The 17,929-nt window shown below is 49.1% G+C and overlaps 1 protein-coding gene across 1 annotated transcript in view; it reads left to right on the top strand.

Annotated features, from left to right (window-relative positions):
• Nucleotides 1–17,929, top strand: part of LOC100963297 (BTB/POZ domain-containing protein 9) — a 156,567-nt gene extending 138,638 nt beyond the window's left edge. The window contains exon 6 of the mRNA XM_023512814.1: nt 17,641–17,929. Coding sequence (XP_023368582.1) covers nt 17,641–17,838 — 198 coding nt within the window. The 3' untranslated portion in view covers nt 17,839–17,929. The remainder of the gene's footprint in view (nt 1–17,640) is intronic.

Here is a 17,929-nt window from a genome sequence, read left to right as displayed (position 1 = left end):
CGGAGGCAGGAGACTCGCTTGAGCCCAGGAGTTGGAGGTTGCTGTGAGCTGTGATGTCACAGCACTCTACCCAAGGGGACAGCTTGAGGCTCTGTCTCAAAAAGAATTCTATGGGTGGTGCCTGTGGCTCAAGAAGTATAGTGCCGGCCCCATATACCGGAGGTGGTGGGTTCAAACCTGTCCCCGGCCAAAAACTGCAAAAAAAAAAAAAAAAATTCTAAACATCAGGTCATAAAAGTCCTTTTTTATGGACTTTTTTTTTCTCATGATATAACAAAAGTAAGCTTAAATCTTCATTTTAATACGTATTTGATCCCAAACATCTTAGGCTATAAAATAAATACTGAACAGGACATCATTGTCCGAGCACACAGAAGGCATGAGAAAGCTGAATATATATCACTGGGCATCAAGAATGTAGCAAGCCCTCAGTGAGATGTTCTTCCCTGCAGTGTGCTGGGTACTAGGGCATTATTCGAGGTAGTAATCACCCATCCGGAGAATAGCAGAAATGTGCGTAGGTGGAGTTCAGAGGTGTGAGGGATGGAGCTGCATGGGGGACAGAGGGCGACTGGGATTGGTGGTTGGAACTCCTAGGAATGAGCTCTGGAGGAGAACAGTGAGGCACCCACCACTGGGAAAGGAGGCTACGGTGACAGTTGGGACACCCCTGATCTGTGGTCCCCTGGCAGCCAGGATTGTGAAGTCAGGGCACCTCTCTCTCACTGTGGAGGGTAACCCTGAGGCCAGGGGATTCATGGTTTTATCTGTCTCTACTTGTTTGCCAGGTGACATCAGCGGCTGTCTCAGTCAGTCTGGTGGCTAGACCAGCAACGTTCTGGCTGGAAGTCCAAGCTGAGGATGCTAGCAGGGGCTAGTTCTTTTCCTTCTGTGGTGGGTGATCCAGAGACAGACAGACAGATGGACAGACACTGAGAGCTTAGTCTCTTCCTATTCTTATAATGACACTAACCCCATCCTGGGACTCCGTCGTCATGACCTCGTCTAAATCACTTAAAAAAAGAAAAATGGAAAAATAAACCTATTCACCTCCCAAAGACCCCACTTCTTAAAGCCATTCCACTAGGGGTTGGGGCTTCACCCCTTTAGCCTCTGAATGTTTCTGAACCCAAAGATTTTGTACTAATTTTAAGAAGTACAGATGGATTGGTTTTTAGCATGGCAAGGCAATACTGTCTATGTGCATAAAATGAAGAGAAATGTAGTGAATAAGCCACAGTCCCCAGGTGGACCTGTTTCCTATAGGTGCTGCCCCGTCTAGAGAGGGTAGGCAGAGCAAGGTGGTGGGGAGTGCAGCGGGGAGGGCTCCTGTGAGTGGAAGTGCATTTGGGAGGAGAAGGGGTAAGAGGCCCAGCCTCTGTGAAAGTGGCCAGAGCTGCTGGCTGTTTAGAGTGGCCTTAAGTAGTTTCGGGGACCATCAAGTTGATGAGACCACCCGACCTCCATGCGCCCCAGCTGCTGTTGGAACAGCAAAGGGTGGATCCATGCAGGACATGAAAGCAGGCGTGACTGGGACAGACTGGGATTTCCTGCCTGCTATAGGCACGCATCTGTGTTGCTCCAGGCAGCCAGCTTTCCAGCATCCGAGGGCTCAGCATCTGTGTGCTGCATGCTAATTGTCCCCACTCCCCTCCGATCCCGTCTGGCTCTCAGGCGACAGTGGCCTTGGCAGTCTGGGGAGGTTCAGATTTCTTGATCACCTGCTTTGGCACGCGTCTGCTTTCCTGCGGCATCCGCCCCTCTCCTCGGGGACGTGCGCGTCTGCAGCGGCATCTGCCTCTCATCTTCCTTTGTGAGCACCACAGCAACGAACTCATTTAATTTTTTAGCTACGTTTACTACTTCTGTTAGTGAATTCCCCTAACACGTAGCTCTTAAAGACTCCACCACTCCTTCCCTGACCTCCTGCCCCTGTATACTCAGCAGCATCCTTATCATTTCTCTTATCTCCTTGGAACAGTCGCCTTTCATTTCCCGCCAGCTTGTGTTTCGTCACCCTCTGCTCCCTCCTCCCTTTGCTCTGTGATCTCCCCTGCACTTGTCTGGTTCTCACCTGCCCCTTGGGTCTCTTCTTTACCCTTGAAGGCTGTTTTCCCCGCACCTTCTCCCTGCCCACTCCACTGTCGTCCTCCCGTGCTCAGCGCTAGGTGGCAGACATGTGGCAGTTTGTCTATCAGCACTTCGCACCTCCCCTTCAATTTTTATTCTTCTGATTGTCCCCAGAGCCTGTGGCGAAAAAAAGTCCTTCTTGGCAATTTCCTCAGTCCTTTTATGGTGGTCTCAGTCCCACCTTAGCAAACTCATGCTCGTTCTCAGATTGTGGCCCACCTGGCCCCCCCTCCCCCAATAGCACTCTGAGCCACGGGAGGCAGATGCTGCTCCTTCTGTGTCTGTCCTGTCTGAATGAGGCTGGACCCTCGGCCTTGATGACAGCCTGCAGTCCTCATGGCGGACCTTCTATTTTAGCCCTAGTGATATGCAGGCTGCGCTGGTTCTAGTGGGTGGCATCACCTACCAAAACCATCCTTTTCATTTCATTAATTACCTTAACAGAATGATAAAGGCATACACCTACATCTTTTTTTTAATCTACCTGGATCTAAATGTAATCAAGTCTGTGGACCTGTGAAGATCAGTCAATGGTGTTAAAGAAGTAGATATTATTGGGGTTTTTTAGGCAATCTCACTTGGTTGCCCTTGGTAGAGTGCCATGGCATCTTCATACTCACCGCAACCTCAAACTCCTGGGCTCAAACGATTGTCTTGCCTCAGCCTCCCGAGTAGCTGGGATTACAGGCGCCCGCCACAACACCTGGCTTGATTTTCTGTTTTTAGTAGAGATGGGGTCGCGGTCTTGCTCAGACCGGTCTCAGACTCCTGATCTCAGGCAATCCACCTGCCTTGGCCTCCTAGAGTGCTAGGATTACAGGCATGAGTGCACCACTCAGGACCATACCTGTTTCTTTTTGTGGTTTTTATGAAAACTTGGGTTTGAAAGTTCTGGAATGATTTTTAAGTAAGCAGGGAGCACGGGGGCACAAGCAGCCGTAGGGCTGAAAAGGACTGTAGAGAAAGAAAACTGCAATACAGAGAGAGAGGGTTCCTGTTCACAAGAGCCCGTGGGAAAGCTTCTGCCAAGTCATAACAGAAACTGAGGGCGGTATTGCGAGGCTTCAGGGGCTTCAGGGCTCCATTTTACTTACTGAATGTATGTGGTGAAAGGGAGTCTGTGTCATGTTCATTTGTGTATCCCTGCACCTGGGATAGTCCCTGTTAGTTACATGAATGAGCAAATGACTTGATCTGTGTCTCTCTCCCTCTCCCAGTGAGTCAGTCAAGTGTAGGAATAAAGAGAAGATTTAGCAAAATAGCTTCTCATTGTCAAGAAACCATGGCATTCTTTTTTTTTTTTATTTTTATTTTTGAGACAGAGTCTCACTTTGTCACCCTGGGTAGAGTGCTGTGGCATCACAGCTCACAGCAACCTCAAAGTCGGGCTAAGTGAGTCTCGTGCCTCAGCCTCCCAAGTAGCTGGGACTACAGACACCTGCCAAAAGCACCTGGGTGTTTTTGTTGTAGTTGTCATTGTTGGTTAGCAGGCCCAGGCTAGGTTCGAACTGACCAACTTCAGTGTAAGTGACTGGCGCTATAACCACTGTGCTGTGGGCCCCGAGCCAAAACCATAGCATTCTAATACAAAGTTTTTGTAGTCCTACTGAGGATTTTCTGAAACCAGAAACTTTTATGAGTGGAAAAGTATGCATACCAAGTATCTCAGCATATCTTAACTTAGGACCCTTTGACAGCAGCTAGTATTTACTAAGCACTTACTGTGAGCCAGGCTCTGTTCCAGGCCCTTTATATTTATTATGTTATTTAATCATATGTGGAGTGGGTTCTACTCTTACCCGCTTTTTAAAGATGAGGAAACTCAATACCAAGTATTGGCAAAACATGGCACAATGAGATGTTCTTACCCAGCGTGTGGGTGCAAGAACGATCCAGTCAGTCTGGAGAACAGTTTGGTGTTTTCTACTAAAGCTAAGCATGTGTACACGTCCCTGTGAGCAGCATGTACGTGGTCTCTGAGGAAACTCTTGTAAAGTTCAAGAGTGAAGATGCTTTCACTACAGCATTGTTCATTGTAGACCCACGAGGGGTACCACCCAGTCATCGTCCACGGAAACTGGATGAATAAAGTGCAGCATGTCACACAGCGGCCCCCAGCCCATGTGGATCAGTGTCACAGCATGCTGAAGCAGCCAGATGGCAGGGAACACATGCGGTAGGGTTACATTCACATCACCCTCAGAAACAGGCAAACTGAACTGTAACATTTATGCAGACACAAGTGGTCAAAATACTAAGAGAAGAAAGTGAGGGAATGAGTATTATCTGAGCCAGGTGGTGGTTTCCTCAGGGTAGGGGAGGCACCGCTGGTTCATGACCCAGGTAGTGTTTTATGGGTGTTCATCATAACCTTATTCAACAAGCTATACATCTGTTTCTATTTTTTGCACCTTTTAGTGTCTAGTTTTCCCAAGAAAAGGTTTGGTTTTGGCCAAGCGTGTTGGCTCACACCCATAGTCCCAGCTAGCACTTTGGGAGGCCAAAGCAGGAGGTTCTTAAGGCCAGGCGTGTTGGCTCACACCCGTAGTTCTAGCTAGCACTTTGGGAGGCCAAAGCAGGAGGTTCTTAAGGCCAGGCGTGTTGGCTCACACCCGTAGTCCCAGCTAGCACTTTGGGAGGCCAAAGCAGGAGGTTCTTGAGGCCAGGAGTTCAAGACCAACTTAAGCAACATAGCAAGACCTCATTTTTACAAAAAAAAATAGGGAAAAAAATTATCTAAGTGTAATGGCACACACCTGTAGTCCCAGCTACTCAGGAGGCTGAGGCAGGAGAATGGCTTGAGCTCAGGAATCTGAGGTTGCAGTGTGCTATGATGCTGCTGCTGCAGACCAGCCTGGACAACAGAGTGAGATCCTGTTTCCAAAAAAAAAAAAAATTGTTTTAATTAAAAATGTTGACAAGGAAACTAAAGCTGAGAGATGCTCACTCCTGGGACCAAGATCATTTGATCCATTTCCAGATGAAGAAAGCTCACCTTCCTCCACCAGTGCTGGCCTTGCACCCCCTTACCAGCTGCTGCCTCCCGTCTCTCCACTGACTGATGCCCTGCCATCGACTGGGTGCAGCTGTTTGAAATGCCTTCCCACTACTGAATGGCAGAGCCGGATTTGAATCCAGGTAGTCTGGCTCTTAACACCCTGGCCTCTGTGTCTCTCAGAAAGGCATGACACATAGTGACCTGCAGAAGTGAGCCAGCTCTGCCCTGACCTGTAGCCCTCTCGGTCTGACACTGATGAACAGGCAGCTCCTATGAGCACACTTTGTACACCATCTGTGGGAGGTCTCAAGAAGACTCTGCAGCAGGGCCCTTTCTTAAGGGGATGGCACCTTTACTTCCTGATAGACATCAATCCCTATAAAGAGTGCCTTACCCCCAGGAGCCATTTCAAATGGTTGGGCCCAGTCGATGGTAGGACATCAGTTCAGTGGCAAGATGGGAGGCAGCAGCTGGTGGGGGGGGGGGGGAGAGGAGCCCCCTGGCAGAGGAGGGGGAGCATCCCTCATCTGGAAATAGATCAAGTGATCTCAGCCCTTGGGCTTGGGTAGCCATGAGTGAGATTATATCTTAGAGGGTTTTGGAGGGTGGGAGGTTGCAGATCACTCTGCACAATGCTGTGTTAAGGAGAGTAATTGGCCTGTGAACTTGTCATAGGAGAGTCTGTGCAAGTGGCATCAGCAGGACAGAAAGTCTGCAAGTGGCTGCTTGAGCTGCCCTCCAGGACCACTCAGCTCAGAGCCTGTAGTGAGGCAGAATTTATTTACAGACTTCTGGCAGGCCCATGAGTGGCTCTGGGCTCCCAGTGCCATCCTCGTTCCCATAGCAACATGTGGCTCCAGTGGAAAAAAAAACAGAACAGGGAAACAGACTCTGTTTAAAAAAAAAAAAAAGCCTAAACTAAATACATACTCCTTCCTGGCCTGGTGATAATTATTTCCCAGACTGTGCCTCCCCCAGGACTGATCATGCAGTCTCTAGCTCCCCAAGGATTTCTGGAGGGTTGAAGGATAGTCATCTCAGCCCAGATAGCACCTCAAAGTGTCACATGCTGGCTCCCAAGGCCAGAATTGCCAGTGGGGCAGCAGCAGCATGAAGCAGACATCCCTGGGGGCAGAGAGATGGGGCTTGAATGGAGAGGCAGGCCCTTCCCTGAGAGAGCTTCTTATCCATAGAGGGAGAGAGTTGCAGCCTTCAGACTCTACTTCTGCTGGAGACCTGGCCCTCTAGGCGTTTTGTGTCTCAGTGACTAGGAAGGGATGTCCACAAAGAATACCTCCTAGGGAATGGAAATAATGGAAGCAAACCCAGGTTTCAGGTGCTCTGTGCAGTGTATGTCAGGACGAGGTGCTTTGGGCCAGAGAGAAGGTAATGCAAGGGCATCAGGGGCCTGAGCACAGGGATGGTCAGGCCCATCAGGCAGCCTGGCACCTGTGAGTTTGCTTAAGAGTCCTAACAGGAAGCTTTGACTGGTCCCTCCTTACACTGCTACTCTTGAGGACAGAGATAGTGTTGTCATGGCATCTTTGTGTCTCCAGTGCCTGGCATACAGTAGTCCCTCCATAAATCAGACCAGGGGCCAGAGTGCTGGTGCAGGATTCCAAAGGAAATCACTTATGACAACCTCGAGCTAGAGAACGAGAGAGAACTGAAGATTATACCAAGACTGTGACTGCCACATCCTTGGGAAATGGTAGGACTGGAGTGGTTATGAGAAAGTCTGCAAGGATTAAGCTGCAAGCAAATGTGCGAGGAGGGGCGGTGAAAGGTGAGCCTTCCAAGCAGAAGCAAGACTTAAGCATTATACATGCAGATAACGATCAAGGCCAGGTGCTGCCCAAGAGTCAGGCTGAGAGGAGAAGGTCTGGAAGTTAAGCTCTGAGAAACAGCCACAGTGCACAGGGCAGGGAGGGCTGGTGAGCTATGTGGGGTGAGAAGTGAACGGGAGGAAGAGCAGGGCCCCGCTCCAGAGCAGTGGGACCTCAGAACAGCTGTGTGGCCCCAGCAGGTCACTTCACCTCCCCGCCTCTCAGGATACTTGTTTAAAATAAGGAAGGTAAACTAGATGTTAAAGTTTGCTTCCCAGTGATACAGGAAAAAAAGGCAGAAAAATACTTATTAAATAATTTGTTGCATAATTATAAAAGAAGACTTTTCATGGATATCTTTATTTTTGAACGTTCATTATGAAAAATTTTACCGGAAAAAGAAGAGAAGTGATGCACTGCACACGCGTCCCTGTTCAGCCGCCCTCATGGCTGCACCGCCACAGCAGCAGGTGTGCAAGCCTGGCGGGTCTGCGAGGGAGTACCACAGACCTGGATGGGTGGGTACCCAGGGGCTGCCAACCACAGAGAGAAATGGAAACATCCAGTTTGTGAGGAAAATCTCAGTGTCCTACTGCTGAGCCAGCAGTTAAGAGTGCAGCTGGAAGTCTCCACGCAGCTGGAGCCCTTTAAAGGCATATGCTGAGCCTGGTCACTTGAAGTTAAGAGCTGCCTGGGCAGCAGGAGCCACATGAGCCAGTATTGCTGGGAAAGTGGGAAGAGGGCCTGGGTGAGGCCAGGTCTACTAAGTGGAGAGAGTATTCTGATATTTTTATTTCTTAGTTAAAAAAAAAAATTCGCTAAAAGATTCCTCTATCACTTTGCAGAGAAAGTAATTAGAAGAGTGAATCCCTTTCTTCAGAATGGAGTGTGCACACACAAAAAACAGCAGTCAGGAATTCCAGGACTGCCCGAAGTGATATGTGTTGGAACAGCTCTTTCTCCAGAGCCTTCCAAGTAGCAGAGTTCCAATTTTCTGAGGGTACATAGCTTTTGTGGTTATGGGGAAGTAATATTGGAAAGTTAAAAAAAAAAAAAAAAGCTGTTACCATAGGTAAGCACTGTCATCCAGAAACTTACTCCCATACCCAGCAGGGACAAGTACTTGTCCAAAATATTTGGTTAGGCCTGTGCTGTAGCTCATGCCTATGAATCCTAGCACCCAGGGAGGCCAAGGTAGGAGGATCACGTGAGGCCAGCAGTTCAAGACCAGCTTGAGCAACATAGTGAGACCCTGCCTCTCCAAAAAAATAGAAAAAATAGCCAGGTGTTGTGGCGGGCACCTATAGTCCCAGCTACTCAGGCAGGAGGACCGCTTGAGCCCAGCAGTTTGAAGCTGCAGTGAGCTATGGTGACTCCACTGCACCCAGCCTGGGAGACAGACCAAGACTGTTTCTAAAAAAAAAAGCTGAAGTGTCCTGCCACTCCTAAGCAATGCTTAAAAACTTTGTTGACAATTTAGAAATGTCTCCCTGTGAAGTGGCTCCTTAACTACAAACAAAGTGTTGTGCTGCTCAGGCACACATACAAAACCATGGCTTGTAAAAAGGGAGGCTTTATTTTTGTTTTGCTTCCAAAGGGAAGCACTTGGTCATCATTTTTTTTTTTTTTAGACCCCCATGACAGAGGAAGGTCATCACTTTTAAAGGAACAAAAATAAACCTTCTCTTCAGTTTGTGGCTGGACTTTCAGCCTGGAGAGACACCTGTGCTCACTGTCATCAGTGTCAGCTGTGTGTACCGAGCACAGATGTGTGTGGGCTGCCACCAAGCCAGCCACTGTGAAAGGGAATGGGACTGTTAGTCAGAAGTCATGGCTATGCTTCTGACCCACGGCAGACATCATTGAGAGGCAGACATCTATTTTATAAAGACATGTTGCCTTACAAACATAAGCTGAAAGCTTGGATCAGAAGTCCTGTTTGTACTGGTTGGCATGAAAGCAGTCTTCAGAAACTACTCAGAAGAAACCAAGAAAGCAAGGCAAGGCAGGGTCATTGATCAACATTTAGTAAATTTTCCCCATTTCTCTTACAGTTCACAGTGGACTGTTAGGCCAACTTGGGAAAATTAGCAGATGTTTCTGCTTCTAAAAGCCTTAAAGATATGTTGAGAAAGTAGTGTTCAGGGAGTTCCCTAAGACGAGCAGCAGACAGCGGCCAGCTGAGGAATCAGTCTGATCACAGGAGGGGCTGGCTCTCTCGTGTATATCCTGTCCAGGGTTCACGGAGGAAAGAACACCCAGACCACCTCAAACACAGCGAGAATTATTGTTCCCAGAGAGGCAAGGCAAAGTGATAATAAAAAGCAGCTACAGAAAAGGACACCCAGATTGTGACTGAGCCTGTGTTGGATTCATACACACGACTACGTTCCAAATTAGCCAGCTCCTCTCGGGGGAGAGATCCAGAGGCCATTGACGATGGTTCAGCGAAGGTGCCCCTTTGTGAGCAGCGGCAATCAAACAGGCTAATGGGAGACATGATTGCCGAAGAGGGGAAGGGAAAATGATGCAGCTCCCACAGTAATGGTTTTGCATAAATCAGGAGTGCGTCTCTGCCCAATATGCCTCATCCGCTTTTGGTCATATTCTCTCCAAGGCATATTATAGTCTTGGGCAGGTTTGGAAGAAAGAAATCAAATCATGCGAGCTTCTGAGCAGAGAGAAACTTGGGATTTGGCTATTCCACCCAGTGCTAGGGAGTAGGGGGAGGAAGTAGGCTGAGGAGCCTGGAGCTGTAGCAGGAGGAACAGGTCACATTTCCAGATGCCACACACACTTCCTGGTGGGGGGAAGAAACCTCAGCCTTGCACAGAAGATGGTGGACATCTGAGTGGTCCAGAAACTGACTGGGTGTTGGCTTACATTGTTGCACATGTTCAGTTAAAGGCTGGTGGCCTTAGACCATCAACTGAGATGAGATGACGAAGCCACAAACAGGTTCACAGAGGGGTGACCAGAGTAATAGGGAACAAGTTGCAGGGATGAGGTGCCAAGGTCCCAGGCCTCTATCTAGAAGTCCTCCCCACCTCGATGGCCATTGCCCTCCCCTCCCTGTCTGCCTTCCAACCCTTCAAGGCACATGTGTGCACACCCGTGTCTCTAGAGCCTTCTCTAACATCCCTTGCAGGCAGAATTAGTTTGTCACACACCTCTGAGCTATTTATTACTGACTTCGGCTGTGAAAGCATGCGTGCGTGTGTGTGTGTGTGTGTGTGTGTGTTTGAATCCTGCTTGCCCAGTCTCCATTTGCAGATGGTGAACACGCCCCAGCCCACAGGCACCTTGTCCCCTGCCTGAGGTCCTGACGGCAGGGACTATATGGTAAACCAGTTTGCTGTCAGTGCCCAGGGAGATCACTGAAGATTAAAAAAAACAAAAGCGGCACAAGGGTCTGTGTGGACCCTCATCACAGGTGCAGTGCTGAGCTCCCTGGAGCCCAGGAGCCGCAGCAGGCGTCTTCTATGGCTCCATATCTGACAGTCTCCGTCCCTCCCGGAGAACGGACCCTTTCCTCTCCTGTGTCAGTCGTATCTACTCTGTTAGCAAATTCTGTTCTTTTTTTCTTTAGAAATGATTCCTACTGATTCCAAATTGCCAAGTTTTACTTGAGGGGAATCTTAGCATTTAAAGGTTTGTTGAATCTGCTTTCTTTAAAGACTATCATGATTTGAATTTGTTTCCACAAACACGTATTCCTTTTGTAATTTTTTTAAATTTAAGAAGGAGATTTCTGGAGCCTCCTTTGAACATAGTTTCTGGCTCCCTGCCCGATGGCCTGACCTCTTGCTCTGCTGCTCACTCCCCAGCTGCCCCCGCCCTTGTAGGCTTCCCGACCTGCCTGTCTTTGTCTTCACCCTCCGGCTGGACATCCTGGGGTGACGCTCCCTGTGTCCTTCCCACAAAGTCCTCCTTCCTCCACCCTTCCTTTCAGATGGCTCCTCTTCCAGGAAGCACTCTCTGACTGCCATGCTGGCAGGGTCCCCTCCTCTGTGCCCTCAGGGCTCCTTGCTCGTGGCTTCTGTGTCAAAGGACAGCTAGTACCTTCTCGCCCAGTGAGGCGTGACTGAGAGCACGTGTGTACCTGTGCCCTCTGCACTGCCCACACATGCAGCCTCATGTCCTCAGGCCGTGCCTGCTGCTTGTGTGACGCTCATCATGTCCTCTGTGCTTGGTGCATGGAAGTCTGTTCCTTCCCCACCTTTTACCCATAGCCGCTCATTCTAATGTCCACGGCATGGTCTCCATTTGTAAAACACTCTTTTTCACTTTGAATCTTCACACAGTTTGTGACTTAATAAGATTAACTGTTGTCGGGTGGCGCCTGTGGCTCACTGGGTAGGGTTCCGGCCCCATATACGGAGGGTGGCAGGTTCAAACCCAGCCAAACTGCAATGAAAAAATAGCCAGGAGTTGTGGTGGGTGCCTGTAGTCCCAACTACTCGGGAGGCTGAGGCAAGAGAATCGCCTAAGCCCAAGAGTTGGAGGTTGCTGTGAGCTATGATGCCATGGCACTCTACCAAGGGCGACAAAGTGAGACTCTGTCTCAAAAAAAAAAAGATTAACCGTTGTCCATGTGTTGCCTTTGAACATGGCAGAGCCTGTGTGCTTCCTTGGAGATGCTCAAGAAAGTAGTGCCTAAAGTTAGTTGGGATTTGGGGGTCACAGACTCGGGCATAGCTCTGAGACACCCTAGTTCCTTACAGAGCCACAGTGGAGCTCACGAGGCAGTCAGGGCCTAGGGCTTCTGAGGCTTCCAAGGCCTCCTTAACCAGGAATAGCCTGACTCGAGCTCTGTGGTGTCAGGGAAAGAAATAGTAATGATTTCTCTAGAAATATCCATAGGAAAATACAAAAACTAAGCTTGGCTGTCAGTCTTGTTTGTGTTGGGAATAACAGCTGTTTGCATCACTACCTGAAAACAGGTTGGTTGATGGGTTGGACACAGCTGTGCGGTTAATACTGCCCAAGTTAGGTGAGCGACATGTTCAGCTGGAAATGGGAATGAGGCACCACCCGACCTCTTTATCAGTGCTCACCTGCTACTGAGTGTACCTTTCCAGGCTTTTCACCCGGACAGCAGAGACCCACTGCCCTGGGGGGCAGTGTCACATGGGCACAGAAGCCCCTTCTCAGGGAAACGTGGGCTCTAAAGAACACACACAGCACTAGGCCATGCTGAGGCCTTTGTTAACTTTATTTCTCAATCTAAGGTTTGTATTGATTGTTTATTCTTGTGCAGGGCCCTGAGCGAGAGGAAGGACGACTAAGCCTTAGTCCTTGAGTCAGATCAGAACTGACAGATCCATAGACCAGGCAGGCAGAGGGGGAGTGGGCAGGAGGCGCCCTGGAGGCTCTTGGGGTGGTGGGGGAAGAACTGGCCTGGAAATTAACAGGACCAAGGAGAAACTTGCAAGAGCAAAAGGAGAGAAAAACCATTCAATACAAGAAGGGAGAGCTTGAGAAAAGTTAATAAGAAATAGGACAAATGTAAGTCAATTCTGGGATTAGTGTCAGCCTGGGGCTCTGAGGAGCAGCCTCCGGAGATATTGACGGAACAGAGAGAGCAGGGATTACACAAATAACCGATTAAAGAACACGATGGGGCAGGATAAAGAGCTCCAGTGTCGGGAGGGGGCAAGGGCAGGGAAACACAGCCTGTCCTAAAAGAGTGGTGTTTGCAGTGGTGGGGACCAAGTTTGACTCTGGGAAGAAAGGGTGCTCATCAGTTAGGAGACACTTGGGAGGAGGGGGGCTGAGGGTGCAGGGTATGTCTGGGCTCTCTGTCCCCACAGAGCTTATCCTCTCATGGAAAGTAGGGTGCTTACAAGGCCGGTGGGACCACGGGGTTAACCTACCCCAAGTCTTGTTACTTCAAAAGCTCAAAGAATATTGAAGTGGTGAAGAGGAGTGGATTGATAGTTGCCACTCTTTAAATTTACCCTGCTTAGCTCAGGGCAGAGCTGATGGCCCAAAATAGTTTTTAAATCTCCATACAAGGTCCTCCCCCCTGACGTAGACCTGTCTGTCCTTGACAGGCAAGTGCCTGCAGATAGGCCCAAAGAGGGAGATTTTATTTTTAAAAATGGAAGGGAAAGGCCAGAGCAGTGGCTCATGCCTGTAACCTTTGGGAGGCTGAGGCAGAAAGATCACTTGAGCCCAGGAGTTAGTTTGCAGTTACAGTAAGCTATGATAACATCATTGCACCCCAGCCTGGGTGACAGAGTGAAACCCTGTCTCTTAAAAAAGAAAAAGGAAGGGAGAATAGAAAGAAAGGGAAAGGAAGACGGTGTGTGCTAATGGGAACATCTACAGCAGAGAGCGGGGCAGTGGGAGGCCCATAGGAGGCCAAGGCCAGCAGCCAGCACACCCCTATAAGGACAGAAATCAGCTGCCAGACAGAGTGGACAGACCAGGCACCCTCGTGCTCTCACATAGTCTTCACATGAGAGTCTAAAATGTGAAATTTGAAACAGTGGTTGATAAATGAATTGAAGTAGGAATATGGAAAAAATAGTGATTCAGGAAGGTAAGCATGGAATTTATATTTTCAGTGTAATTCCACAGTTGATTTTACATTTTCTTCTCTGAGAACGTTATTCCACAGTAGAAGGGCATGTATATATATCACATGTGTTTGTGCTGTGGGGTTGGGGGGAGCTCCCAGGAGGATGCAGGTTTTACTGCCTCTGCCCTGCCTTCCTCACCGGGTCATCCCTCAGGGAGAGTGACAGGTGTCCAGCCGGTGCCCCTGCATCCTACCCACGCTGGGTACCTGTACCCTCATCCTCTAACCAAACAGGCCCTTACCCAGAAATGGACTCACCAAACACTGGCAGGTCCAAAGTTCAGTGGCTCCTCACCAGCCAGTGGGCCCTTTGGAAGAAGGGGTGAGCTCACCATTCTCCCAGCCCAGGGCCAGGTTGGGCCAGCTGTGCATCCTGCACTTGTGGCTGTCCAGATAGGGTCCAGACCCCGCCAGTCCTTTCCAAGCACATCACTACCATCCAGTTATACACTTACAATCTGGTCTTGCCATTTGCACCCAAGTTTAAGAGCAGCTTTACTAGTTACATCATCTTATTTGTAAAATGAAAATTAGCCTCTGACTAATTTTAGAAACTTTGACTAAGTCTGCAAGCCAGAGAGAAGCCCTTGGGATGTGGGGGTGCTTCGTGGAGAACTCAGTGCTTCTAGCGCTGCCCTCTGCGTTTGTTCTGCAGCCAGGAGCCGCTGGTCCTCTGCCCCAGGCCCTGCCCCATCGCTGGCCCACCAAACCATTTTTCCTAAAGCTGTTTTATGCTATCAGGCCCCTCAGAATCCAGAACTTACCCTGAGGCCATCTGCTCTCTGCTACCAGCCTCTGCCCTCTCTGCACTGCCCAGGCCCACAGTGTCCAGGCTCCAGCCTCCTGTGCCAGCTCATCTCAGCCTAGTTTGGAAATCTCTTGCATTTATCCCCCTTCTCTATTCTTTGTCTTTAACAAATAACCAAGATCTATTTATTTCTCTTTTTAAACACCTCAAGGTCATGGACCATAACTCCTGCTCTCAGCTTCTGTGGCCTCCTATTCAAAGCTCTCAGCTGCTCACCCTGTTGTAGAGAGTAGTGTTAGCCTATCTACCCTACCCCTATCCCTCCTCCCCACTGACCCCCGCTGTCCCTCCTCTACCCCACTGTCCCCCCTCAACCCTCTCTCCCACCACACTGCCCCCCCAAGGGCCCCATGTCCCCTTCCCGCTGGCCCTGCCTCCTCCCCACTGTCACTCTGCCCCTCTCACCTCCTGAGTTGTCAGTTAGATCATCTCTCTTCAGACACCAGTTCCCTCTTTTCCTTGAAGCCCAAGGTCTTCACTCAAATTATTTCTCTTGCCTGGAAGATTTTCCAACTCTAACATCATCTCCTTCCCCTCTAGGTTCTGCCTATTACCTCTTAAAAGAACTACATCAAGGGCTTAGAGATTCTCCTAAGTGCCATAGAGCTATCTATGGCTGTCAAACATTTTGTTTGACTACGCCCCAAAAGAGCGTTGAACCTTTGAACATTTTAGACTAAGATGTAAAATATTTCATCATGAGTTTAAAATAATTGTTTTTGTTAATAAGAGAAAAATATGTCTATACGATAGAAGATGATGATTGACTCACTATTGGGGGTAAATATTTTATGGCCTGATTTGATAAAATAGAATTTAACCAATTGCATAAGGCAAGCCAAAGCTGAGAGTAATTATGGAAAAGTTTTATCCATGGATTTTAGCCACTGTATCTTGAAAATGTCTTCCTAATTCTGGAAAAGTTCCAGTTACATGTAAAAGAATTTTCATTACTCATTTCCGCTTTAGTTGTTCTGAATTCATAGCATCTCACGGGCTGAGCCTCCCCCTCACGGGGTCCCAGGTGGTGGCTGGTGCCTCATAAACAAAGGCTCCCCTTGGAGGGGGCACATGGAGGTCTGTGGGCTCCGTGGCAGCACACCACAGCAACAGTGGGTAAAGGCAGGCCTGTCCTTGAGGTGGCCCAGGGCACCGTGAAATCAGGCATACTCTCAGGCAGTTTTAGAAAATACAGAGTTTGAGTATCTGGAAATTGATTCCCTTAAAACTGCCAGTATGCTCCTTAGAAAGTCAATCCTCCTCCCCCAGACTGAAGCCCTCCTGTAGAGAATGGGATTCCTGCCCTTCAAAGGGCACAGGACAGATACCCAGGGAGTGGAACCCCAGAAGGATTTGGTTGTGAAATAGTGGAGAGAGGAAAGTCTCCTGTGGCCTGGAGGGAGGGGTGGTGGTGGCCAGCATCTCTCACACTCCACACTGACCCATGGTTCCTCTCAACACGCTTCTCCTGCACCCACATCTCACACTGCACGTCCGACCCCCCTCACCTCCCACCACGATGCATATTCTTAAGATCAGGGCCGTGGCTCACCCTTGCTTGCTGAGCACCATGCTATGCCCTGTCTGCAGGGTAGCTGCTTGTGCCAAAACAGGGTTCGCTGTGCTTCCACTGACCGACGGGCAGTAAGCTAGCTTTTCCTGGCTCCCAGAGGGGAGCCGAGGGCATTTATTCAGGGTAGCCCAAGCCATGGAGGGTTGAAGTCCACTCCCCAGCACAACACCAGCAGGGTCTATGTTCAGCCCTTGCAGAGCCAGGGAAGTTATGCATCAGGACTTTACTCAGGATAAGTGCCCTGCTGGCTTTTTACAATAACAGCTTATTGAGATGTAACTCCCACACCACACCATTCCCTCATGTGAAGTGTACAATTCAGTAGTTTTCAGTATGCAGTCCTCACTTAGCACCATTGATAGGTTCTCAGAAACTGCAACTTTAAGCAAAAGGATGTATAATAAAACTGATTTTACTAATTGACATAAATAAGAATTAAACATGACTGGCTCGGCCCCTATAGCTCAACCGGCTAAGGCGCCAGCCACGTACACCTAAGGTGGCGGGTTCGAATCCCCAGCCCGGACCCGCCAAACAACAATGACGGCTGCAACCAAAAAATAGCCGGGCATTGTGGCGTGCGCCTGTGGTCCCAGCTACTTGGGAGGCGGAGGCAGGAGACTCGCTTGAGCCCAGGAGTTGGAGGTTGCTGTGAGCTATAATGCCACGGCACTCTACCCAGGGGGACAGCTTGAGGCTCTGTCTCAAAAAAAAAAAAAAAAAGAATTAAACATGACTAAACTTCTAAATAAAGACCAAAAAACTTCTAGTAGAAACCAGTGAAATAAAAAAAAAAAAAAATTAGCCAGGCATTGTGGCACCTGCAGCTGAGGCAGGAGGATAACTTGAGCTCAAGGTTCAACCTTGAGTTCACGCTTGCTGTGTGCTAGGCGGGGACCATGGCCTCAGTCTAGCCAGGGTGACACAGTAAGACTCTGTCTCGAAAAAAGAGAGAAAACGTTGAAATAAACATGACCTCAACACATATTTAAGAAATATTAATAAAAACAAGTAAGATAATTATTTACCCAGTAATTCCAGTTTAAGGGTCATGGTGCTGGAGCTTGTCCTGGTAGCTCAGGGTGCCAGGGGGAAACCAGCCCTGGGCAGCACGCCATCCTGCACACCCACCCTCATTTAGACTGGGGCCATGTAGACACGCCAGTGAACCTGACTTGCACATCCTTGGGATTCGGGAGGATGAGAAGCCAGTGCAGAAACTCCCCACAGACAGATAGTGGCCCCAAGTAGGAGTTGATTTTATTCATCAATGTTATAACAAAATGACATATTTGAGGAACTACTGTCCATAATCTTACAGAGCTATGCAACCATCACTACAGTCAACTCCTCTTGACTTTTAACAAGTGCCAAATATAAAACTAATTTAAAAAGAAAAGGAGCCCCTAAGACAAAAGTAAGCAAAAATGTAGGACTCTAGTATGAACACTTTATGGGAACCCATGTCATGATGTCCATAACTTGTGGACCACTGGACCACTGATTCATTTATTTTATCTTGACTGATGAAAATGCATTTATAACCTTCTGGTCCTGTCAGGTATCTGCACCAGGGGCAGGGGGCAGTTGGGAGTGGAAAGGACCTCCTCTCACTCCCACGTGGTAGTCCTCAAAGCCAGGCAGGATCGGATCCTGACCGGGCCAGCTCTGGAGTCGCACTGACCATCACTCATGCGGTCTTTCCCTTTTCTCACCCAGGTGTTCCACTGTGTCCACTTTGAGTGTCCAGAGCAGCAGAATAGCCAGAAGGAGGAAAACAGCGAGGAACCAGGGACAGGAGACACCAGTCCGGCTGGTCAGCAGCTTGACCCTCACGCCCTGCGGGCCCCTGGCGGCAACTCACTGCCCTCCAGCCCAGGTTCCAACTCACGCTCACCCAACCGGCAGCATCAATAAAGGAGGCAGTGGGCCTGTGGGACTCGGTGTGCCCCAACAACAGCAGGAAGTGGCGTGTTCTCCCTGAGCAGGGGCTTTGTTGACTGCCTCC

The sequence above is a fragment of the Otolemur garnettii genome, unplaced genomic scaffold, assembly GCF_000181295.1.
Source record: "Otolemur garnettii isolate 467f Iridium unplaced genomic scaffold, OtoGar3 scaffold00031, whole genome shotgun sequence".
Classification (NCBI taxonomy): Eukaryota; Metazoa; Chordata; class Mammalia; order Primates; family Galagidae; genus Otolemur; species Otolemur garnettii.
This window is presented reverse-complemented; position numbering and strand designations above follow the sequence as displayed.